Below are 27,511 nucleotides of genomic sequence, written 5' to 3' on the forward strand. Positions count from 1 at the left end.
GGTAATACTGTTGAAATAAACAAAGTATATGAGTTTGAAAACCGAGCTTTAAATTGCCCTTGAATTATTAAATGAAAAATCAATTATACTAGAATTTGTGTTATGTTCATAAAATAAAATTCGTAAAAAAGTAAATTGGTAATATTTGTTATAACATTTCTAATGCTTTTGTACTTGAAAGTGTCATAAACAATAATCTTTGGCAAAATGGATGGTTGAATTAAATTCACTTTAATAGTCCACCTTGAAAACACTTGGTACAAAAAAAACTGTATTTGAAATTAGCTGCCTATTTCAATTGCATACCAATTCTTACATTCCGTAATGAAACATAATAGCCTTATACAATAAAAAGTTAACAAAGCAACTAAATTACTTTTTAATTTAATTAAGAACCAAATAGATCTAATTGCGTTTATAAAAGTTTATTTTTCCCGCTTCGATGTGACGTCATTCCGCCGAATCCCCTTCACTAAGAATATCCCTGATCATTCGTATTTGTTCTTTATGTCCACTGTGGCAGCTAACGAACAGTAACTAATGCCCGGTTAATTTATTCCAGAAGTGTTCCAGTTCAGTGATCGCAACCAGTCCTGAAATTCCACTGGAATAATGTGAACCAGCACTACACTGCACTGAAATGCACTCATTCCAGTGACTGGATTGAACGGTCTACTTTTTCTCCCCAGCTTGCCCATTCCATAGTCAATCCAGTGTTGAATACGTTGAACAGTGATCACGCAGCATTATTATTTTTTTAGAAACACGCATTGTTGTGATTTCATAATTTCATGATGAAGTTAACTGAAAACATCAGTTACTTCTTCTAACAGTAGTAATAGCTGGAATAATGTAAACAATATGGTCTAGTCCAGTAATGGACTGGTTTAACTCGCTGGATTACTTGATTGGAATAATGTAAACCGGGCATAACAGTAACCAACCCTTAACTAAGCAACACATAGCCACCTAAACAAAGTTATCAATCAGTATGTTTAAAATTTGCAATATGCAACAACACCTTTTCATTTGTTTCCTTGAAACAATGCCATACAAACAGACATAATAAGGTTATTTTAAACTATTCTTATCACTAAAGAAATAATTTCATGTGAAAAAGCTCTTCTTTCATTGATGACTTAATTACAATGAAGTTATATTTTAGTGCTAATAAACGTTTTGAAATTAATTTAGTATTAATTTCGTAATCTAGGCATTTGGTACTAAACATAGGGAAATTTTGCTTAGGTTCAAGGAAATTTTTCCATCAAAAATTAGCAATTCTAACTAATGGCATCAGTTGTTGGCACCGGTTTGATCAACTATAGGATTGGTGATGAACTCATCAAATTTAATTCTTGGTGCATCTGATGAAAATACAGAGAGACAGGGGGGGGGGGTACACATCATGTATTATAGGCCCCATACATCTGCAAAGAAATTGCGCAACAATCGCTGTTTTTACGTCTTGTTTTTGTCCAAGACCAATAATTCACCAAAAGTAGTGGGATCCATTCGTAAATAATTTTTATAGTCTAATGGTCAACTCAACTTAAATTCTTTGAGATTTGCGTGGCTAAAAAGTGATCTTTTCTTTAACCACTCTTTTCTAACACCATTTTCTGACGCAACAGCAATTATTATAGCTAAACATACTGCTTCGTCAGACGGCATGTTTCCATACCTACACAACAAAAGCAACCGAAGTATGTATAAAATTGTGTACCCATATACTGGTAACCTTGTTTGCAGAATAACCTGTTGTGCAACGTCAGTTTGCGCACTTTTTGCAGGTGTATTAGAACCAAATGCGTCAATACAAGTTGTGGAAAAGTCGACAACAGTTGACAAGATCAACAGGGAATTTTGTTATGTCATGTTTTGAGATGAATTTGTGTCACACTGAGTTTTTTTGAAGTTGTTGAATGGAAGACTACATGTAGAAAAGCTCACGCTGCCAACAAGTTGGCAGCTTATAACATGTAGAATTGATGTTTCAAGACAAGACAGCTCATGCTGCCAACAAGTTGACAGCTTATAAGATGGTGAATTGATGTCACAACATAAGACAGCTCATGCTGCCAACAAGTTGGTAGCTTATAAAATGCTGAATTGATGTCTCAAGATAAGACAGCTCACGCTACCAACAAGTTGGCAGCTTATAAGGTGTAGAATTGATGTCACAAGATAAGACAGTAACAAGTTGGCAACCTCTAGATTGCAGAATGAAAGTCTAGATATAGTTTTCTTTAACCACTTTTTCATCTATACTCTCTGCGCCCTGTTTCTTTTTCTCACATAATCTTCTGACGCAACAGCAATAAAATTGTTACAGCAACACAAGCAACTGAAGTTTGTATAAAATTGTGTACATTATATGGATAACCTTGTTTGCAGAATAACCTGTTGTGCAACGTCAGTTTGCGCAATTTTTTTGCAGGTGTCTTAGAACCAAATGCGTCAATGCAAGTTGTGGAAAAGCCGACAACAGTTGACAAGATTACCAAGGAATCTTGTTATGTCATGTTTTGAGAGGAATTTGTGTCACACTTAGGTTTTTTGAAGTTTTTACTTCTATATTTATACACAAAAAATTGAAATAAGATATTCGCAAGAAAAATAAACGCAATATTTGGCAGTTACTGAAAATGTTACTAGAAATTAGAAAACCAACATAAATTTTATAAGAACCCTGGGTTGTAAACATCAACAGAAACCCTAAAAATTTGACTTGACAAAACTTTTAGAAAAAAAACCGTTGTTTGTCAACGGTTAAAGATAACGGTTGTTATTCATTTTAATTTATATACTGTTATTTGCATCTGTTTTATTGATTTGTTGGATATAATTCTTTGACATTAATAGAAAAATTCTTTTCCTTAGATATTCAATGTAAACGAAAAACTTTTACGTTTTTAATTCCTATAGTATTTACCTACCTAAATATAGCCTATATTTATTGTAAAATTTTTGCAATATGTAAGTCATGCATATCTATTCCACCATCATTAAAGTCACCAGAAAATTGCTGGTGAATAAGCGGGCTCTCGATTTATGTTAGAATCGTGGTTCCGAAAATACACCACGAATCTGACACAAACCAATAAAAAGATGAAAAATATTCAAATGTATTCTCGCGTGACTTTACGCGTACCTCACTGACAGATCGTATAAGCAGAAGAAAATGTATGTGATATAAAATAAATTTGAAACAAATTTTGTCTATACCAAGGTAATTTTTAATATTTGATCCAATTAGTAAATTTTTGCCGCTCGCCCTTGTTACTGAATCCATACACCAACTAATTCACTAAATTAATTAATTTCAAAATCAGATTTAAGGATGCAGACTTAATGCACAGGAAATTACAAAAAAAACAATTTCTTTCAGAAACTTATTGATGGAACTATTCTAAGCACAGATTAAAATTCTGTATATGTATCAGAACAGTTTAAGACAAGGTTTCAAATTTAGTTCTAATGTGTAAGAAATTTATAAAGTATTTTTGACATATTCCATGCTACATAATACCTGACAAAAATATCTTTCATTTCTTTATTGTAGATAATGTCCTCAGGTTATCAACCACTTCTTGTTGATATTGACTGTGGAGAGTACGCAGCCAATATTTTTGAAAATTTGTGCAAAGGAAAATAATATCAAACGTGTGATAATAAATGCAATGTAGAATGGTATCTACAGAAAGCAGAAAAAATTATTATAATCGTAAGCTAAAGTTTTAAAGTAGTAGGTAGGACTACCCCAAGACGTTAGGTGTTTATGGCCATTTCAAAAATCTTTTTTGTAATTCGCTACGGTAATGGAAGCTATAACAGTACTCAAACGGGTACTGTAATGAGACTCCTTACAACATCCGATGCTGTAATGAGATTTTAGTAACATTTTATGGAACCAGTTCAAGTTGGTGACATTGGGTCATATATTTTTCTAGTTATCAATGTGACAATTTTTGTCTATGGATGTTGAAACGCGTTCTTAGCATCGAATACAAGGTCCACAATGATGAGGACATTGACTCTGAGCAATTTCTCTTATTTTGGGAAGTGTACATCAAACATTTTTTTCAGGTGAACATATTTTGTGTTTTGACAGTTTCTAATTGTCAATTCAAAGTTTCTGTTTTCAAGTGTTCCAGTGTTACCAACTACTACATACCTATTTCCCTACATTGCCAAAATTTACTTTATTTTTGTTAAAAAAAAGTATAAAAACGCGAATTACAAAAAATAGCATAAAAAACACGTTTCATAAGACTTAAAGCACTCATTCATTAAAAAACTCGTGGCTTCGCCACTCGTTTTTCAACTTGAATTCGTGCATTTCAAGCGTGTCTTACGAAACTTGTTTTTTAATATACTATTATAGGAACTTTATCATAAATTTATTAAGTTCTTAAGTGCAAATTAAATGATATTAAATAATAACTCTTGTATAATTGTTGAAATTTGATAGATAACTATAAGGTCAAATCGTGAATCTGGATCAAATTTAGATATTAATCTAATACTTTAACTATATTCTGCCACTTGTAATTTGTTTTACAGATTCCGGAAGTATAGACAAGTACGCGCAACTTACTCACGACCATAATTTTATTTGTAGAGTAAAACTGTAACTTTTATGAATTGTGTAAGGATGGAAAACTGCGTCAAAAAGTGGATAATAGCAAAATTGTCACCAGCAACATTGGCAAGTGTGATATAGGACAGATTTGGTATTTTTGCATAACAAGTCATCAAGAGGAGTTGTGTACTGAGAATGGTCTGAAATTAACTTTACTTAAGTTAAATACCTAGGGGTAATATTAGACAGTAAACTAAACTGGAACTCACACTTAGACAAGGTGAAGAAAAAGGCCATCATGGCAAACCAGAGCTGCCACAGGCTCCTAGGTAAGAACTGGGATCTCAAACCACGAATTGGGCCTACCTAGCAATAATCAGACCATGATCGCCTACGCCTCATTGGTTTGGCGTCCAAAAGCAAAACATAAAACAGCACAATAACAACTGGCACAAATCACTCAACTTGATGCAGGGTAACCTCAGAAGACACCTCGAAATCCTCAAGGACCCATGTCTAAATCACCTGATTGAAATTAAAACGGACATTATACCGACAGATTACAATTTCAACCAGCCGTTTAAGGTCATATTTAGAAGCAGGGATGATTGGGCGAAGGGTGGGCCTCAACTAAAAAGAGGACCCCTAGCCTGGTACACTAATGCTTCAAAGACAGTTAGATCCGGAGTATGTATGGGCATCAGTGGACCAAATAGCCACATTAAACTACCCCTCAGCTCGGACATAACAATTTTCCAAGCAGAAGTTCTTGCTATAAACTTCTGCACCGCTTTGAACCTACAGAAAGGTGCATCCATAAACATTTTCACAGGCAATCGGACTGCTTTAAAGGCAATTCAAGCCTGTGTGACTCCGCACTAATCAGAGAGTGTACCAGCAACCTGAGAAAACTCGCTAGGGGCAATAATGTTACCCTATGGTGGGTTCCAGGTCACAGCAACATTGAGGGCAACGAGAAGGTAGCGAATACACCCTTCATTGGACCCCAACCTAGTTGTGGACTACAAAAAAGCCACCTAAAACAAATATTCAACAGTTGGGAGGTCTCAAAGGTAGCCTCCTTACGCTGGAAAAAACTTCCAAGTCACAGACAAGCGAAGAGTATGATAATTCCGTCGCAAAACAAAACCAAAGAGGTTTTATGCCTCAGCATACGCCCCTAAAATGCCACCTCTTCCGCATTAAACAAGCTGAGGATCAAACTTGTCGACTTTGACAAGTAAGAAACAACAACATGTACTGTGCAATTGCGTCGCCAGAGGCCGTCTAAGACACAACATTTTCGGTAAAACTCTCCTGACACCTACCGACATAAAGGTTCAAGACCTCAGGGCAATACTAAGGTTCATCATGGACCTACATTTGCCCTAAACTTTTGGAGGGCTAAAGTTACAATAGATCTAATAGGTCGAGAGGGGCCCTCAGTCCCGCAGCAATAATAATAATAATGGTCTGAAATTGGTTTTAGGTTAGAATAGAATAGGTTAGATTTTTCTCCGAATAATTTCCTAAGCAAACACGAATTAATTCGTATTGCTGAAAAACTGTGGCGTCTTTCAATTTGACCGGTTAAATTCAGTTAAATTCTGAAAATAATAAAAACAAAGGCTATATCCTCACTCAGTTCGTTGGAACGTTTAATACTTTTACAATCTTTTCACAATCAAATGCGTGTATGCCGGATTAAGTTAAAGGTGAAACAAGCAGCAAAATTTTTTTAAATAAATATTTCTTTTTATAATAACATTGCGTGTAAACACAACTATGGGCCAAACTATGGATAATTCACTGTACTTATCTTAAACATACAGATGTTTGACTTTATAACTACTTAAAGCGATGGCTTAAGAGATCAGTTTTAACACATAGTGTAATAAAAAAGAAAACTATCATGTCTAACAGATGCGGTAACTAACTCTGCATTTGATAGCACTCCGTGTTTCAATTTCTAAAATCATTTTTATTGTTGTAATTATTTGTGATTTTTATTTTTTATTGTTAAAAATAAATTGTAACAATAAACTTCAACAATGCAGTTTCACCAAGAAAATTAGGAAGTAATAGAAAAAAGAATTATGAGAAAATATATAAACTTCTAAATCAGGATGTTTTTAGGTCTACAACTAAAACTAGAACTAACGTTAGACCTAGAACTAGAAAGTTTCGGATTTAGCCTTGCGTCTTCAGACGCTTTCAATTTTTTTTTTGATCCAAATGGTTTTAATAATAATAATAATAATTTAGATTAAAAATTTCATTTTAATTAAATGTGAATCGAAAATAGTAGATTAAAACCTGTCTCATTTCCATTTTAATGTCATTCTAGTTCTAAACTTAAGTAGATATTTAAATTATGTTGAAGATTTTCTTTAAATTTTTTATCTTTAGAGCTATTCTCGTATCTATTATAGTTTTCAAGATATCTAGTAATATTAGATAAATTAATCCTGCTTTCTAATACTATTAACAAAACCGATTTAATATGGGTGTCGTAAACTCTAACATTTAACATTTTAATTAAGTTTAAAAGTTTTTGAACTCCCAAAATCTTAAAGTTAGTTTAAAAACAAAGTTAGCATTAAATTTTCATTAACTTGTAAAAGAGTCCTAATTGAAACCTTAATTATATAATTCGTTTACGAACTTTTCAAAGGCTTTTTACACCAAGTAACCATCTTTTGGCGACGTCATAGACGTCTGGTTCATCAATTAATTCGTTCCCACGGCTCCCGAACTCCCTGGACATATAAACGGGGCCGTTGTTGTTGTAGGAAATCTTCCAGATCTCCTCCTCCCGTTTCTCTTGCGTATTCGAGTAAACGAGAGAGGATCCTCCAATCGAGAAAGACACCAAAATAAGCACCGGTTTTTTTATTTCACTCCCTGTGGGTGCCGTTCGCGTAAATATTTTCGTTAAAATCCAGCTGTACGCGGCATTTTAATATAATTTAAGTCTAATTTCCTGCGTCTTAAAGTTTCTTTCAACTTTTTTTTTATATATAAAACATATTTTTTCAATTTTACTACTTCTTATATAATTTTCCGATTTGAATAATTAAATATCGATCGGAAGAAGCTTTTCATGTCATTGAAACTCACCTAAAAATAGTTAACACGTTTTGAAAATGAGGTTAAGTCGATCATGATTAAAATATTTTTAAGAAAATTCATTTTTTTACTCGATTTGAATAATTAAATATCGATCGAAAGAATAAAACGTTTCATGCTAAAAGGCTATTTTATAAGCGTAAGCGTTTTGAATTCATTAAACGAATTAATCCTTTTCATAAAAGGCGATGTATATAAATGGTTTCTCATTGAAATTGAAATTCTTCTTAAACTCAACAACTCAACGCCCTTGAGTAAGTAGTAAGTTTATCATTCGAAGGTTTTTATAATTGAATTATTTCCCCCCCATCCCGCATCGTTGTGATGCTTATAGAATACGTATAATAAATTTGCTTTTTTCCTTTTCGTACTTTTTTAGTGGGTTAAGGTCGACAGATGCGATGAAACTTGTTAAAGTCGTTGAAACATTTATTGTTTTTGTATGGTAGGTTAAAAACCTTGAATATTAAAAATAAAATTATTGATACAATTGGATTCTTTGTTTAATTTTTTTTGGTGTGGAAGTGGATTAAGTAAATGTTTGTGTAAAATGTAAGAACGATATTTAAGTTTTAAGAGAGTTGTTGAGAAAATGCACACGTTTAACACTCGTCGTGTTGGCTTGCACACACTGGAGGGCTAAATACAGTTATTCTATTTCGGGAAAGTACCTCCTTCGAATGCCGTCCGTTCATTGGACGCTCTAAATACGGATTCTGGAATTTCCAGGGGTGAATCACCCTTTAGGTTTAACACAAAGAAGTACTAAATATAATTTGCAAAAAATATATATAAAAAGAAATTTTTAGACGCCTAGTTATCACAATGTTTGTTTTTATTGCTAAATTATCACAAATCGTTTTATTTGCCTATCTAAGCAATTATCCACTAAAAAGGAAAAAGCACTCTGTTAAGATTTTTAAAATAGCATGTTCCTATTTTTGGAACTTTGTCAGTTTTAGTAGGAAAGTACGGGATATTAATTTGTATCTTAATGTAATTATGTTGGAGCGATTCCATAGAAAGTTAAAAACTGCTATTTTATCAAGAGGAAACAGCAAATGTTGGAACATTCGTTTTGATTGGTTTTAGGTCTTCCTTAAAAGAGGACTTAGGTTGTTCCTCAGCTGAACTTGCTTTTGGTCAACGATTACGTCTTCCAGGAGAATTTTTAGTATCATCTCATGATCTAACTGACATAGATCCTTTATTAACTTCTGTCTTCACGTACTGTCGTACTCATTATTTTGGGAAAAATCGGAACATTCTGTTGTTGACAACTAACCATTTTCTTTAGGAAGACTGTAATAGCCGCTGATCAACAACTATCCAAGAATTTGTTATGGGCAAACAATCTCTCCTGTATAAAACAATCGAAAAATGTGATATTCTGATTTTCCAACATGCTCAATTTCCACCTTTTCCGGTTGAACTGCATCTGTAGAGATATCTACATCCAAGGCTAGGCAAAATACGTAACAAAGTATTTGAATAATAAAATACAACTTATCACACAAAACAGAATTTGAAATACAATATACCTGATCACCATTGTGGTATTGGAATTACTAATACATGAAGTATATGTATATAAAACCTGCAGAAGAAAAATAAATGTACCACTGGAGCAGGCGAGCAAAGGCTTGTGTTGAATCTTACAATTATTGATTTTACTAACTGATAGTTATTCAAAGAGTCTATGTAACTCAGTATTTGACTGCTTTTTGTCAAATTTATTCTTTACTTCCAGCTACTCCTTGGTTCTTGGATTTGATCAGCTGCAGTTCCCATTGCATAAATACACAAATTTTGAATTCTCTTTCTCTCTAATTCTGATTCGTCAGGTAACTGCAGCAATGGGTTTCTTGACCATATAAAATTCTGTTAATATTCAAATTCTATCTCTTCAAAAGTAGATAAATTAAACTTATTGTTTAAATCATTTAATAGATTTGTGTGTTAAAAGCTAAAAAAAAGCAAAAAAAGATCTCGAAAAGAAAACAACAACTATATTCCACTATCTTCATCCCCGTGGTGCTGTACGGGTGCGAACCTGGCAATTAAATAAACAAATTGAGAACCGGCTGCTGGCAGTTGAAATGGATTCCTGGAGAAGAACAGATGGCAAGACTAAACAAGATCGAGTGTGAAATACCGATATACGAGAGATGAACAACGATTGTCGACAAAGTCTAAAGAGGACAGCTCCAATGAACGGCCACGTTCAAAGAATGGGTCCATGAAGAATCCCGAAGAAAGCGATGCAATGGAGTCCAACAGAAAGAAGAAGTAGGGGATGCCTAAAAACGACATGGCCATCGGGGATAAAGAGATGGGGCCGGAAATTTTAAAGGCGTAAAGCTGGGATGATGAAATCGATTGTTGCTAACATGTTTAAAGTATGGCTTACACAGTGTAAGTGATTTGGCAACGAAATAGAGTTTTGCAAATTATTATCTTCAACATCAGATATACTGATAAACTGAAAATCTTGAGCAGCACTTTCTGTTTATTTTGTATCTGCATCTACGTTCAAATCAAGTAAAATAAAAATTTTACTTAAAATAATGACGACCAAATCAAAAATCTGAAGCGGTACTCCAAACTCAGCAAATACCTTTACAAAATTAGAACCATTATCTGTTATTATTGACACTAATTGTTCATGTTTAATACCATAATTCGAAAAAATATTAAATAAGATTTCAGCAATCTGTCATAGGAGTGCTGCAACGTTTCGTTCGAATTACAAAATACTTGATAATATATATTTGTAATACTAAATATAAAATACGGGTTAATTGTATTTGAAATCCATGTAATTCAAATACTGCCCAGCCCTAGCTACACCTTCATTCTTTTTCCACTGTAATAATTGTTTTTTTGTAAACGGTTCTGTTTCATCAGATTCTTCCTCACTGGTATCACTTTCATGTAATTCTACTTCACCAGCTATTTCTTGTGGTGAACCCAATATCCTGAAATTTTCATCGTCAATTTTTTCCTCATTGCTTTGAATTCCTTGAATCTGGTGGAAGTAGCACACTATCTCGCAAATTGTTTGATGTACACTAGTGGTGGAACGGATATCCGGCAACTATCCGACCGGATACCTTCGTTATTAATTAAAGTATTCTCCCGTTAATGCAAAAAACCGTTTTGAAAAATCGCTTTTAGTTTTTGAGAAATAAATTTTTGAAATTATCCACAATTTTTTTGAATTTTGCAATTTTCGCCGACTAAGTTTTAAAAATTCGTATAAAATCCATTTCTTGGAATATCAGTATGAAAATTTCCCAAAGTGTTAATAAAAGCGTCCTCTTTCTAATGAACGAACCCGTTTTGAAAAATTACTTTTAGTTTTTGAGAAAACGATATTTGCAATTTTTATAAAGTTTCGATGTTGCAGTTTTCATCGATAATTTTCAAAATTCGCTATAAAATTAATTTCTTGAAGGATCCTTGTGGAAATATCACCAATTATTGATTAAAGTATTCTCTTTTTAATGCAACAAACCGTTTTGAAAAATCACTTTTAGTTGTTGAGAAATAGATTTTTGAAATAACCGAAATTTTTTTCGAAATTTGTAATTTTCGCCGATTAAGTTTTAAAAATTCGTATAAAATCCATTTCTTGGAATATCAGTATGAAAATTTCCCAAAGTGTTAATAAAAGCGTCCTCTTTCTAATGAACGAACCCGTTTTGAAAAATTACTTTTAGTTTTTGAGAAAACGATATTTGCAATTTTTATAAAGTTTCGATGTTGCAGTTTTCATCGATAATTTTCAAAATTCGCTATAAAATTAATTTCTTGAAGGATCCTTGTGGAAATATCACCAATTATTAATTAAAGTATCCTCTTTTTAATGCAAAAAGCCGTTTTGAAAAATCACTTTTAGTTCTTGAGAAATAAATTTTTGAAATTATCGACAATTTTTTCGAATTTTGCAATTTTCGCCGATTAAGTTTTAAAAATTCGTATAAAATCCACTTCTTGGAATATGAGTATGAAAATTTACCAAATAATAATGTGTAATGTGTTAATAAGAGTGTCCTCTTTCCAATGAACCAACCCGTTTTGAAAAATAACTTTTAGTTTTTGAGAAAACACTATTTGAAGTTTTGATAAAATTTTCGATGTTGCAATTTTCATGAATAATTTTCAAAATTCGCTATAAAATTAATTTCTTGAAGGATCCTTGTGGAAATTATTAATTAAAGTATCCTCTTTTTAGAGTTGCTTCGTGAGTTAAATCAGCATTAAAAGTTCATTTTGTATCTTGGATCCAAATAAGTTAACATATCTTATCAGCTTTCTTATTCATTTCATTTTTATTCAAATATTGCAATAATGTGGCAATGTAGGGTATCACACCAGAAATGGGACGCTTCAATTTTCTAAAGAGCTGGTGAGTTCTAAGAAGGTAATATCCCCAAATCACTATTTACACTTTTAGTAACATGTAATCCATGCAAAAGTCAACAGAAACAAAGAAATTTCAAAACGTTGGCCTATAAAAGGTTAATCACTTTGTTTTACATTAATTGGCGTTGAATGCGTAAATTTATAAACAAGATATCTATACGAGATAGTAAATAAACTTAAATTAAGACATGTATAATATTTTCCTTTTTTTCTACTTAAAGTTGAATCAAGATATTTATTTATTTTTAATTTCCGGTGTTCATCTTTGAATGTTAAATAATTTATATTCAAAACATAAACCATGAAAGACTTATCCGGGATATTGAATACACAAAAAGAATTATAATTAAGTATGCTATTAAAATAAAGAAAATGTACAACGCAATAAACCTATGAGGTCGTGTTAAAAAAAAAAAGAAATAAACGAGAGAGTATAAATTGAACATGTGAAATATTTAATGTTGATGTAGTTTGTTATAGTTTTAATCGTGTGAAATTGGATTCTAATCGCATATGTTTTGCGGTACATCTGGCGAATTATCGTCACAGTTAAACGAAGCGTAAGGTCACATAGCGAAATTATAACGTAACTGTCGCTGCCGTCGTTGAAAAGGGTCTCGTTTGGGAATCAAGTGTAACCAGACCGAAACCAATCACACTAAATTTATCACTCTATTTCTAGAACGTTCCACCATACACATTTTATTACAGGCGTTTTATTACATACAATTTATTATACACACTTTTCATTATACACTAAGTATTCAAATCAAACGGAAATTACACACCAAAGAAAATAATAAAGCTCTTAAAATATTCCACCTAACACAAAACAAGTTTATACATCTTTTATTTTTGTTTTTTAAAATTTTTGTTGTAAACATTTTATTTATTTCGTTTTTTAAAGTTTGGTCAGAATAAAATTAACATAATCCTCGATGGAAATAAGACGGCCTTGGGTATGGGACAATGCCAACAAAGATCGCGAGAAACCATCGTCGTGAGTTTGTGGATCTCGAGAAAAGATTGTCGAAGATGACTACTACTTAGAATCTTTTTCTCAACAACTTGCCAAATACGTTTGACTGATGCGTTTTGTGTATCGTGTTAAAACTCAAGGCGAAACAGACTCAGACAACAATAACGAGCAAAACTGAACAATGAACTATTTGTAACAGGAAGGATATAACAGTTCCAATAATAATAGGTTAAAGTTAATTTGCCACTACCTGAGATTTCTAAAAAAAATATTATTTCTTGTTAAAGGTAAATATTTGTTACCATAGATGCAATTGTGATTATTTATTTAGGGGAGGTGGTGGTGAAAACTAATAAAGAAAGGTGAAAAAATCAGGTAAATTCTAAATCAACAAAATAATACAAATATTTCAACATCAAAATAATGTTAACATAAAGAACTGTTATCATTTTTCCTGATAACAACTAGAACCCATATTTCTTTAAAAGTATTATATATTACATTATAAACAACAAGAACGTTTTGAAAATGATTCATTGAAGATATAAAATAAAATGATTCATTTAAACTTTTAACGAAATATTTCAAACCAAAACAAAAATTCCGTTAGTGTTAATTATTCGAACATTTGTATACCATGTCTTCAATTAAATTTGCAATGATAATTTTCATGCAAATAAATAAAAGACGAGAAGCACAGCCTTTCTAATTCCGAAATTAATGGTTGATTTCAACCGATTGAATCCCATTGATTTGATTAAAATTGTTTTAAAGACATAACTTTTAATCGTTGCTTAATGTGACTTGGACTACGGTCAAATCTACAAGAGAGCTTCAAATAAAATACAATCTAAGTCACGAATTGGTGAAGTAATAATGTTAACAGGTAATTATCTTGCACCTTCGGTCCATTAGCTAAGATTTATTTAAGTTATAAATATGTTTGAAGCGGTAATCTAAGAATAGGGGTTTTTATACGCACATATATCATTATTTGAGTATTGTTCAATATATCTGCAGCTTCTGCAGTTAAAATTGATCCAGTCACTTGGCAATTTTCCCACTTTTCCATTCTTAAATTTTTCGAAATTAATAAAGATTTACACATTATACATCATAAACTATAAATCAAAAATATCTAGGTTAAGAATTTGTGGGAGCTCATCAATTTCAACCTCTAATTTAATCTGATTTGCAACAAGTGCATAAATATTTATTTGAACGTATTGAAAGCTTTATTTTTTAGTTAAATTGGTATTTGGACCGCGTTATACATCACTTGACTAAGCGACATTTTATCGTTTTTAGAGATTTTCATGCTTTACTGGTAGGTAAATCTTAGAAAAAATTCAGAATACCGAAAGATCTAAAATACTATTTGTTTTAAAGGATAAAGCTAAGCGCTAATCACGTTATACGATTTCAAGTCCGACTTGCATATTATTATTGCACTAAAACTAGAACTAACACTAGACCTAACAGTAGAACTAGAATCATTCGGGTTTAGCCGTCTTGAGAGACGTAGGACTAAATCCGAATGTTTCTAGTTCTCGGTCTAGTGTTAGTTCTAGTGGCAGTGGTAGGTAGCACTAGTTAGCATAAGATATTACTATGTTGTATATTTTTATTGAACTAAGACTAGAACGAGAACTACAAACATTCGAGTTTAGTCGTGAAAAAAACTTTCACTTGTCAATGTCTACTTTAATTTTATTATATTCGTAATCTTCATAAAATAACCTTTAAAGTGAGTCCAAACTTGACGCATTTATCTCAAAAAACCAAAAAGTTCAAACTTTCAACTTTATTTTAACATATTTGTCAACTTCATAAAAAATCCTTTAAAATGAGTCCAAACTCGGCATATTTAACTTTAATATTAACGGAAATACAATCACTTCCGGTTTGAAACGTCAACGTCAATTTTGACATATTTGTCATCTTTATTAAAAAACCTTTAAAATGAGTCCAAAGATGACACATTTATCTCAAAAAACAAAAAAGTTTGAATTAAAAAACATTAAACCCTAAGTTAGCAACAATGAAGGTAGCAATTTAATATTTAAATATTAATACCAACCTTAATTTTTTTTATTTAATTTTTGTTTTTAAAAAATTAAGAATATATCAATATAACATTGACATTTCAAACCGGAAGTTTCTTATATCTCGAGTAATATTGAAATTAAATGTATCATGTTTGGACTCATTTTAAAGGATTTTTCACGACGATTACAAATATGTCAAAATTGACGTTGACGTTCTTAACCGGAAGTTGACCATAACTTCATTAATATTGAAGATTAATATGTCGTGTTTGTACTCATTTTCAATAATTTTTGATGAAGATTACAAATATGCCAAAATTGAGGTTGACAATTTAAACCTGAAGTTAGTTATCATATAATAAAAGTTTTATAACTGAAGTTAATCTAGTGTTAGTCACTTTTCCGTACTTCATTTTTATTTTTAACGTGTTTTTTAGGTCGTTTCACGTTGATTTAAAAAAAATGGTCGATTTTTAAGCCACATGATGATTCTTGAATTTTTCCCAAATTTCTTAATATTTCTTTTGTTAAAAAAGAGTGTGCTTAAATTTTAACCTGCAAACTTGTAACACTTTGTCCTTAATTTCATTTTACAACTTTTTAAACTTTAATTTTGTAAATTAGTAACTAATAATCTGATTTCGACTTTCATATGTAAACTTTTTTAACAAAACAAAAAGAAATATTAAGAAACTTGTTTGTAAAATGGATAAGATGAGAGATGTTAATCTATTTTTAGAGTCTCTGAAGATGGCCAAGGGCCGAAACTGGTTAGGCTTAAATTCCATATAAAATAAAAACCAGTTTAAAAGTACAAAATCAAACTCTAGAATATTTTCTTCAAAAATTTTTACACGAATCGTTATCATTTTGTCTCTAGTTTTAGTGATTAAATTTATGCCACGACTTACAGAAACACTCTCTATAATCGTAAAACGTAACGAGTGACCAAGCGGCTTCTGTGCTTGTGATAGTGATGTGATAACAATTTTCAATAGTTTGAGCCAGTCTATTCTGAGAAGTATTATATTTTTAGAGAGATGAAAACGAAAATCTCGTTTTTCTCAACATTATTTATTTGTCGCTTAGCCAAGAGATGCATAACGCGGTCCATTTCATATGTTTTCATTCCATTTTTTGTGGATTACCAATTAAAGTTAATAACAATTTCATTATTCATATTCGTATACCTACTTAAAAATAACTGTATTATCCGATTGAACAAAACACCACATTGAATTTCCTACCTTCAGTTATTACGAAATTTATTATAGCATAATTGTTAATAATTATGAAAATTATAGATGATTAAAGTTAATAATATAGAAATCCTTGTTGCTGTATAAATACATTAAATACAAGAAAAATAAAATCGCTTTTATTATCAAAAATCCCGCGGAATTCAAATAAAAGAAAAAGATGGACCAGTTCAATCCAAAAAGAATGTTTCGATTATATTTTATATTGGTTACTGATTATTTTTTATTTCCAGCTTTCCTTGTACATCAGACGAGGAAATTGAGCATTTACTGCGTACTATTGAAACTGAATGGATGGGTAGTTATAAAATTATTTCCCTACTTATGTCATTCCATTACTTGATGTTACTTTGATATCTGGATAATAGACTTTTCCGATCGAAAAGATATTAGGCGACCAGTATCTTTTCCATTCTATCGAAAATTACCATGAAACCGAACAACCTGAGAATGTGTCAGAAAAATTCACTCTTCTACTTGATGCCAACATCGTCATATCCAATTTAGTGGAATCAAATTGTTGGTCTTCGTGGTATTAGTATTTAATTTTTTCCTTTTCTGTTATAGAGTCGTTGAGTATCTTATGAAAAACTCACTTTTTCGTCTATGCCTGGCTAAATCACTCTGGTGAAAATCATGGATTTCGTGCGAAGAGCAATGGATGATTCAAAACTAACTGTTGTTGTACTCCTTAATGTTAATAAAGTTTCTGAGTATACGCGTTTTATTAGTCACCTGATTTAAATAATATCTAATCTATCTTGCAGGATGTATAAACAGGAGTTTATCCTTCTTCTAGTTTGGTGTGCATATTATGGTGTTAATAAGGAGAGTTGCACCATTTTGTAGTACAATGGGCTAACTTGACGTTAATCTAAACAAAACTTCCCAGAGGTCGAGGTGCAGAACTGAACAACATTTTGTACCGAACCCGATGACAACCAAGTTTATTGTTTTTGGTTCTAATTTTCTTCTAAACAGATCATATTTGGGTGATAAAGCTGCTGTATTGAATGGTGTCCAAAGACATTTCTCAGTCTACCTGGAACCTATACGTCATTCTGAATTATGTTTTGACAAGACATTTGCTAATGTGCCCTATTTATTATGATTTATTACAATCTTACTGCTTTATAAGATATTAACTCACAATCTCATCACTTAAGTGATCATTTCTAACCCAGGGGAGCCTAAGATATCTCAGATTCATTCTTCTGAAGCTTTGGACAGATGGTATTTACTCAAATGTGTATTCCACTGGAGTGCTTATCCATTTTTTTGCTAACCCATACTCCCAGTTGGTTTAATATGAATATTGAACAAAAATAATCCTGAACATTGGCATAGTTAATCGATGTTGCTTGTATTGATGCAATTTCTTTTAATTCAAAAACGTTTAGTAATTATTTCCTGAAAATATCTTGATATGAATACATATCTTTTAAAGGTTACTTTCCCTTAGCGTTGGAAGGACATTCCATTAACGGATCTATTTTGAAGACTAACGCTCTTGGGTGTTATGCAAATTTGTTCCCTATTGTATCACAACGACACATTATTTAAAAGCATTTAATATGATGAATCAATCTTTTGTTGACCACTCTGTACTTCATTGGTCTTCAGTATGCGACAATAGAATTTCTGTTACATTAAACAAAAAAAAAAAAACAACGAACTCGTTCTTAACCAACCCAAAGTCGTAGATCTTTCAAATAAAAATAATAGGTTATAGAACACATAATTATATACCTACTTCTCTTTCTGTCAATTATAGATTTGAATTCATAAGACGACCTTGGATTCGCTTAATGCGAGAGATAAAAGACGGAAAAAAATAAGTACTTCTTCCACAAAGATACAATTAATTTACTAGCGTTAATTTACGTCTTGTACTATAAATTATATATTCATTATAAATCATAAATTTAATTAGAATAAATTCGATGTTCATCCATTTTATTATCCATCCATCAACAATATTTTTCTAGCAACAATATAATATGTAGAATTTAGATACTGTGAGATCAATATACAAATCGTAATGTTGAAGCATTCATTTGCATTATCAATGTGGTCTCTAAACATGTGACTAAAATCTTGCCTTGACATAGATCTTCATCAATTACTAATGTATGGTTTTGTATATTTGGGCAAAATGATGTAAGATGCTGCACTAAGTAATCTGATCCAGTACATGTGGCTTTTTTAATACTCGTTAGCTTCTAGGAAGCAGTATTGATGATTTAGATGTTCTTTGGTGGAATACGTGTGATAATAGGTAGGAATTATCGCCAGTTTTATATCGTATGTTTGTTCTATAACACATTCTTCAATATTTTCTATATTCAAGTAATTTTCTTCCAAGAGCCGTTACCAGTCACTTTTAAATTGTAGATTCTTTTTTCACCTTACGTTTTACTTCTTCATCTTTAATAGCATTTTTACATCAAAACATCTATTTGATCACAACAATGATCCCAATCCCAACGATAACCCAAGACTTTAAGTTCCATCATCTGCAAATTATGTGATGTCTTTACATTTACGATAAACAATATTAGCTAGTACTGTATCCTTTCTCATATTTCACGTTCAAAACATAACATTTTTCGACCTAACCTTCTACATTTCAAATACAAAGCTATTTTGAATATTAAGAGTTATATTTAGTATTCCCAGTAAATAAACTCAAACCTGACCACGTGAAAGACAAAGACTTATGCCAAATACCTGCGAAACAAAACCCGATAACGGACGGGTCAAGATAAAAACAATAAGTAAAAATATTAAAAAATACAATTTCAGGTAAAAAAATGTTCCCAGATATTCTTGAAATATGGTCACTTTAAAAGTTTGGTGTCACATTCTTAAGATGATAAACATCTTATTTAAAGTGAAAATATATGAAATAAAATGATTAATAGTTTTTAAATGTGTTTAACGCTAAATGGAGATATAATGTTGTATAAAGAGAGTTCTTGGAACTACTCGAATGGAATAAGTGTGGTTGATCAACAGATTGCGCCAAGCTCTTTCAATCACATACTTGAGTTTTTTCAATGACTCAATTTGTAATTCAAGAAATCATAACAAACCTGATGATCAACCTGATGCAACTGTTTTGTCGCGGCATTATTGAGTAACAAATGTTCTACAATCACTCAAGGATATACTTGAAATTGATTTTGCTAAGAATTCAACTTCAACGTTATCATTAGGAACAATAGTTGATGGTCCATTATCAATCTAAATGCTGATTCATTCGGTGTCATTCATCCATTTGAATGGAGGAATACATGTTTGTAATTGAAAGATCCCTGAGCTTAGTTCGGTTAAATACCATGATGAAATAAATTCACCTATTAATCATCGAGTGTTCCTCTGTGCTCTAAAATCCTCTTATCCTAGAGTTAGGTTCATTCAAGAATTCAAAAGGGTTACAGCTCTATTATCACCATATGCTTTTCATTCATGAAAACATTTTAGATATTAACTTTTGGTATTATTTTGAAACACCCCGATAATTCTTTGACTAATATAATTAAAATTTCTCTGTTAATATATCTCGGGAAGAATAATCCAATGTAAAATGTTTACACAAAATATTTATCTTGATTTTGTTATTTGTGAACTACTAAATTATTCAGTTAATAATGGTTTGCGGGTTGAAATACGAATTCTTGCGTGAAAAATTTATGACGTCTGATTATTTTGTTGCTTTAAATGATGTTAAATGATTTAAGTCAAAACTGTAAGGGCTGGTAATACTGTAAAATTTTAGTAATGTTAATGTTAAATAATTGTGAAATTCAAAAGTATTCATCTAAAATGGTGCAGAAAAATTTGTTATGAATGATTAAACTAAAACTAGAATTAGAAACTTTCAGGTTAAGCCGTGCGTCTTTTGAAAAAGTGTTTAACATTTCAGATACCATGTTGTAAGTTACAATTTGTAACTTTCTTCAGAAACAAGTTCGAAGTCTCTAGTTTCAGTTTAATTAACACCGCCCGTGAAAGCCTTCGTACTTGTTATGAATGAATTTGCAAAACTTAAGCCGTTGGTTAAAACGACCATTCCTAAAACAGTTTGTTTAAAAATTAAGCAATGATTAGCACTTAACTAGTCGTATGGGATCAAATAGACGCGAGCATATAAAGAGCTCGTATTAACTTGCACTTGAGATTATATAAATTTCAAAAAATTTGAAAAAATGTATCCGCTCCATATACACTTATAAAAAGATTTGAAGGCATTTTTGAATCTTTTTCCTTTGGCACACTGATGAAAAGAACAGGGGATTCCCGGAGTTGTAAAATATATACATTTACACAACAGTAATGCTATTTGGTTCATAGTGCGAATCATTTTATTAGCAAAGCTTATATTATTGTGCGTTCCGCCAAAATCAATCAGCTAGTGGTAATAAAGTAGCGAAAAGTCGTGTAACAGTTCTTTTCTGTTGCAACAAATCAAAACCACGCTCATTCAAAGGAATAAAGACCAAATACCTTGGCATTTATTGGATGGCTAATAAAAAACCATGGATCACTGCCGTAGCTTTTAATGAATGGCTCCATAACTGCTTTGTTCCTGATGTCAAAAATTATTTAACTAATTAAAGGGATTGCCGTTTAAGGTTCTTCTATTAATTGATCATGCTCCATGTCATCCTCCAATTTACAACACGAAAATGTAAAGATTGTTTTTTTACCGAAGAATACAACTTCCTTATTACAGTTGTTAGATCAAGGAATCATTTCAAGTTTTAAAGCACTGTACATTAAGCTAACTGTCAGGTTTGTCTTATTAGAACAAATGGAGAATGATGAACCTCTTACTCTGATGGATGCTTGGAAGAAATTTACAATTTTAGATTGTGTTAAGCATGTTAGACTTTTATACACTCAGATCACACAATCAACAATCAACACCTGCTGGAAATCAGTATGGCCGGATGTTGTTGAAAGTGAAAATGATGAATCACCAATAGAGCATGAATATTCGCAGATTACTGAGTTGGCTCATACCATAGGAGGAGAAAAGTTTTAAGATTTAGCTGAGGCAGATATTGAAGAAATAATAGTTGATGAAGAACTGAATGAAGATGATTTAATTAACATGATTCGTGAAGCAAGCAAACATGATGAACACAATGATTCAGATGAAGAGCAATCTGAACCAGTTGTGTTCACAGCAAGAATCATAAAAAAATTAGTAGGACTTAAATTGGGAAAAAAATTGGGCAACCATTTCATACAATTTGACACAAATGTTGATCGAGCTCTCCAAAATGCTTAAATCAATATGAAGAAAGTATAAAGATTTAGCAAAAGAAAGCCTACACTATTGTGAATTACGGGTTTCATGACAAAGTCTTGTCAACCTGAGACCTTACCTAATTCGTCAATAATTGAGCCAGAATCGCATCAAGAAAACTCAAGTAATGAGAGTGACATCATACCTACCAGAAAGAAAAAATTGATAGTTCATGAAAGTGATGATTTTTTGTTCCTAATGTAAAATAAATATGTTGTTGAATTTTGTTCCTCATTCCTTAATTTCAATAAGCACGGCTTCCTGGAATTTTTAAATTAGCATCTATTTTGACACATTTAGGTTATACGAAAATGTAAGTTTTGTTTCAACATTTTTTTCTCAATATTTTTCCCATCTAACCCAACAATTATTATACATTATTTTAAAGAGAAAGCTTTGAGCTTTAATTTAGAATAAGTCTCATTCCTTAATTTCGATAAATAGGGCTTCCAGGAATTTTTAAATTAGCATCTTTTTTGACACTTTTAGGTTATACGAAAACGTAAGTTTTATTTCAACATTTTTTTTCTCAATATTATTCTAATTCAACCCAACGATTATTATACAGCGATTTAAGCAGAAAGCTTTAAACTTCAATTTAAAATAAGTTTAATTTCTTAATTTCAATAAATACGGCATCCAGGAATTTTTAAAAAAGCATCTTTTTTGGTTATACGAAAATGTAAGTTTTGTTTCAACATTTTTTTTCTCCATATTTTTCCAATCCAACCCAACAATTATTATACATCATTTTAAAGAGAAAGCTTTGAGCTTCAATTTAGAATAAATCTCATTCCTTAATTTCAATAAATACGGCTTCCACGAATTTTTAAATTAGCGTCTTTTTTGACACTTTTAGGTTATACGAAAATGGAACTTTAATTTCAACATCTTTTTCCTCCATATTTTTGTGATCCAACATAACCATTATTATACATCATTTTAAAGAGAAAGCTTTAAGCTTCAATTCATTTCTTAATTACAATAAACACGGCTTCCAGGAATTTTTGAATTAGCATCTTTTTGACAATTAGATTATTTCTCAATGTTCTATCAGATTTTCGTCGTTCTGTAGCTACAGTTCTGATAAATATATATTCAAATTTACTGCGTCCACCAAAATGTCGTAGTGCAAGTTCAAAAGAAGGAAGTGAAAATTGTTCTCCCAAAGCTAGACCCCACTCAAAATCAAAGAAAGAACTGTTTTTTTGAATATCATAATGTGATTTAGCAAAAGCAACTGTTACTTATTTTCTAACGTAATAAAAACTGAATACATTGTTATATTAGCAATAAAAGTTTTTGTATACTGCAACATCAATATAATATATTTTAATGCTTGATGGTACTCTCAAGTACCATTATCCTCCTGGAATGAGGGGATTGCATATTTTGCTAAAATCGACTCCAAAGGCCTTTACTGACAATGAGTGTATTTTGATAGCGGTTTAATTCTGTCACAAAGTTTCAAAATTATTGACTTCTTGGGACACAAAGGGTTAAAACATCACTGTAATGTCAAAATGACGTTTCCTTACTAAAAATGACAGGTTTAAACATTAAAATGAGTCAAAGTGACATTATACGTCAAAATATCCTAACCTCTAATTTAAACGTCAAATTACAAGTTTATTTCCAGATTAGAATTTTGACTGATTTTCTTTTTATTTTAAGATAAAAACTGTAGTATAGAAAATTCTGATCTTTGTTTCACCAAATTTTTAAGAAGAAATTTATATTTCCAAGGTTTTTGGATTCAAAAATAAACATTATCTCTTTTCAAAGATATTATTTAAGCAACGTTAATATTTTTTGCAAATAACATTTAGAAAAAAACATCAAGCTAGTACTATAACAATTTCTTTTACCGAAACGAAACCGATAAAAAAATTGTTAATCTCCCGAGGGGTTATCGTCTTCTCAATCCGACCTTTGATTATTTATTTCTGCATTTATCATTATTGGTTGTTCCAGTTCAACATACCCATCCCGTACGTACACACAATCAAACAACAAATATTTTCTCTTTCTTTTAACCTTAAAATTATTAACGTGAACAAACAAAAAATAACGTTTACTAAAGAATTAAGCACACACATTAATGGATCCGAAGTTGAAATCGTAAATATAAATTAATTATTGCGACGTGTTCATAATAGAAATACCGACCTCGCCCTCATCATGCGCAAAAAGGGTAACACCCCGTGAAGGGCCACGACAACGAGATCTTGAGGGTGAGCGAGATGGTGAGGAAAGTAGGGAGATGGCGAGAATTTCAAGGGAGAAAAAAAGAGACAAATTTCGAGCGAGCGAGAAGAAACGATTTTGTCTTCTAAGAATTTGGGCTTCCAGACGAAAACAGACCAAAAAAAGTATTCTCTCTCTCAGGCGGTATTAAAACGAGATGGGAGTAGCGAGAGAAAAACGTAGGGTCGACGGACCAAACTCACCGGGCCCAGGTCCCTTTTATTATGAAAAAAGGAGAATATTTTTTGACAGGCATACGGGCGGCAGATGCGTTTTTCTTTTTGTTTTCTTAAACGTTTTTGAGAGATGAGATGAAGATTCTCGATTGTTTCAAGAGGAATTAGTTTATAATGAAAATAACGTTCGGTATAGAAAGGACGCAACGAGTTAACCAATTAAACGGGTCTACAATTGGTCACGTTATAAATAAAACACGGGGGGAGTAACGATGATGTTGATCTCTCCCAAGCTGTGCGGGAGGCGGCATTGTTATAAACGTTAAAAAAAAACGGTTTGAAATTGGCTTGGATCCAAAAATATTTTAGTGACAGCTCATCCGAAATAAAATTTTTGAAAAGTCTATAGTTTTTGTTATTAACTAAATTTTACATACCGGATAGTACATTCCCTGGGGAGGAAGAAAAAAAGCCCCGGCGCCCCACAGTTTGCTGGCTTTTGTCTCCGCGGCTACAAGAACAGCATAAAACGGGCACTACGACGTTGTTGGCTGCACTGGCGTCGGAACGCGCTTGCTTGCCTCGTGCTTCTGCTGCTGCTAATCTAAACCGTTTGATGCCCGTTGGCTGGGTGTTAACCGTCGATGATGAGATTCGGTACTTTATAAATGTGGTGAGTATACGTTTTGTACGACGTACGACATACAATTGTGGTTCGTAGGGTAAGAGAAAAGATATACGTCTGCGAAGCGACGCGGGGTGCGCTCGGTCAACTACCACCCCGGCGTCGGACGTCGCCCGCCGAGGGAGGGCCGACGCCGGATCAAAGGCGCCGGTACCTGGTGGTGGGGACACCGAAAAACGGTGGGGGATTAGGATCGATGTTCTCTCGGTGAGGATGCGTACGCAATGGGCTCTCTTTTTAAAACAATAATAACACATACTTGTACGCCACTGCGCTTTTAAACATATTAAATAAATAAAACATAGTACTTTTTTAAGTGTTTTACAAAAAGTTAGAGTTAACTTTAGTTAAAATAAATTGTAATTGCAAAACTTTTTTTTGGTCAGAAAGGATATCAGCTTCAAAATAATTTGATGGAAAATTATGATTTATACCAACAGCTATCATTTATAACAATTAGGATCAACATAACGAACGATCTCCCAGACTCCCCTTTATAAAATGGACATCGAGATATAGTTTATGATGAGAGCAGAGTAGCCATAGCTTCATTATTTACATCCAACGCTATAAATACAAAATGATATGAAAATGGTTCTAATAAAAGAGAACACAAATTTGGTTGTTTAACATTGAATTGGGATCATTAGTGTAAATCGTTTTGACACAAAAAGTAAGTTTCGTACCAAACATATTAGTTTTAAAAGATAATTTAGATTTGGATCAACTAATTTCCGTAACTTAACTTATAAAACTAATTTTAAAAAAAGTTTCTATAGGGGCGCCATCTATTTACTCAAATTTCAACAAAAAAAATACGTAAGTACATACAATCTCTGTATCTAGCGGCGCCATCTGTTTAAATCTATTACCACTAAAACTTCTCTAATAAGATGACTGACCCTATGGGTGGTAGTAAGTTTGTGAATTCTATAGAATAAATTTTAGTTGAAGATGTTACGGTTGGATTTGGCTTTGATCCAGGTATCCAACAAAAGTTTGAGTATTTTATCTAGGAAGTGTTTTATTAGAATTTTTGTCAGGTTGTATATCCTGATCTTTTAGACAACTATAGACCATAACTTTGTTAACTTAAATGGAATACAGTTTTTATTACATATTCTGATCTTCTATACTCCGATTCTAACATCAACATAATGAACATCCGTTCTGAACGAGAAATTGTTACACAAATAAAAGTTTGGCATACTTAACTAATCCGTATCTAATAGTTTATGTGACATACATGCATCAATCAGCTCACCATCATCACCAAAATGTAGCTAAGTACCAGATAAGACAATGCGTGCTTAATTCTGTAAATAAGTCCCAAAACAAGTCATACATTCTTACACAGACCACCAACCTTCTTACTAAAATAAAGAGAATGCAGAGCACATAATCGCCTATCAAAAAATCATGAGTAGAAGACATCTTCATTAAAGTATCAATTGAATGCGTTAATCTAGTTTCAATATTATGGTGCAACTTACTTATGTATTAAAAAGTTTGTCCTGAAACTAGTAGCATAAATCTAAAAAATGTAGAATGAAATTAAAAAGATAGCTTTTGGCAAAAACTACTTAAAAGACTTTTTAACAGTGCAGTAATCGCGCCTTCAGTTATTACAAGAGTGCGCACATGTAATCTCTAAGATGCCTATTCAATGCATGCAAATATTAACTGGTTAGTCCAGACTGTCTACGTCATCTCTTAGATGACATGCGACTATTGGAGTGTTAAAGTCGATTTTTATGATGTTTCAAGGTGGTATTTTCACCAAAATCCCTTCCTCCCTACCTTTAGTTTTCCAGAAATGCTTCCATCACAACTTTAACACAACTTTCTACACTGAATAACAAGGAACAACTTGAAAATCTGAGAGTGGTATATTATTGAATTGTAATCGGAGTTATATTCCATTTTACCAGTGATTATGAATTAAAAAATAATTAAAAAACTTTGGTCTTTGTTCTATATTTGTTGTGTAACTTCGGCTATTGCCGGAATGTCAATTTAGTTTGTAGTTTGATTTTAACGAGTTTTTAAGATATAATTTTTGTTTTTGAATTTAATTTTAATGTAAATGTTTTGAAATATTCAATCAAAAATAAAATATGTTGATATTTTAATTTTTTAAAATTGATTCTTTTGTTTGTGACGATTGAAGTAAATGAAACTATTTACAGAACAAATATAGAATAAAAACAGTTAAGAATCATTTTCTTAATATTTTCATCAAATAAGTCTGACAGGCCAGGATGGGTTTGTTAGTTGGTTATCGCTCCATCTGAAGTTGCATAGCTAAGTGTAATGTTAACTGTAATGTAATGTAATCTGCCAACTTTACAAACAGAGAAGTGGCCTAGGTGCCAACTGTGGCATAATAACGAACTGTTGATGATAATGATGAGTTATGTGGACAACATTTTGAACTTTGGAGCATTCTACGATTACCTTTCAAACTAAGCTTTAAAATGCTTCTAAGTTCATGTTTTGGTGTGTTGTCTTTTGGCATTAATCACCATAGCCATAAAAATGCTTCCATGACGAAAGATATTATCTTTCCGTTGAATAAGTGGTTTAATATTTTTTGACTATTGTCTTAAATTTTTAAAATCTATTTCTGAGTATGGGTTTCGAGCTTGTCGTAATTTA

General features: G+C 31.9%; 1 protein-coding gene across 2 annotated transcripts in view; it reads right to left on the minus strand.

The window, feature by feature from the left end:
• LOC111417475 (RNA-binding Fox protein 1) overlaps positions 1-27,511 on the minus strand; it is a 65,304-nt gene that overhangs the window by 33,935 nt on the left and 3,858 nt on the right. The window contains exon 1 of one of the 2 annotated variants that reach the window (XM_023049761.2): positions 24,606-24,943. The exons of the other annotated variant lie outside the window; for it this stretch is intronic. Within the exon in view, the coding sequence (XP_022905529.1) occupies positions 24,606-24,617 (12 nt within the window). The 5' untranslated portion in view covers positions 24,618-24,943. Of the gene's footprint in view, positions 1-24,605; positions 24,944-27,511 lie in introns of those variants that run through there. 2 annotated transcript variants of the gene reach the window in all.

This window comes from Onthophagus taurus, chromosome 6 (assembly GCF_036711975.1).
Source record: "Onthophagus taurus isolate NC chromosome 6, IU_Otau_3.0, whole genome shotgun sequence".
Lineage (NCBI taxonomy): Eukaryota > Metazoa > Arthropoda > Insecta > Coleoptera > Scarabaeidae > Onthophagus > Onthophagus taurus.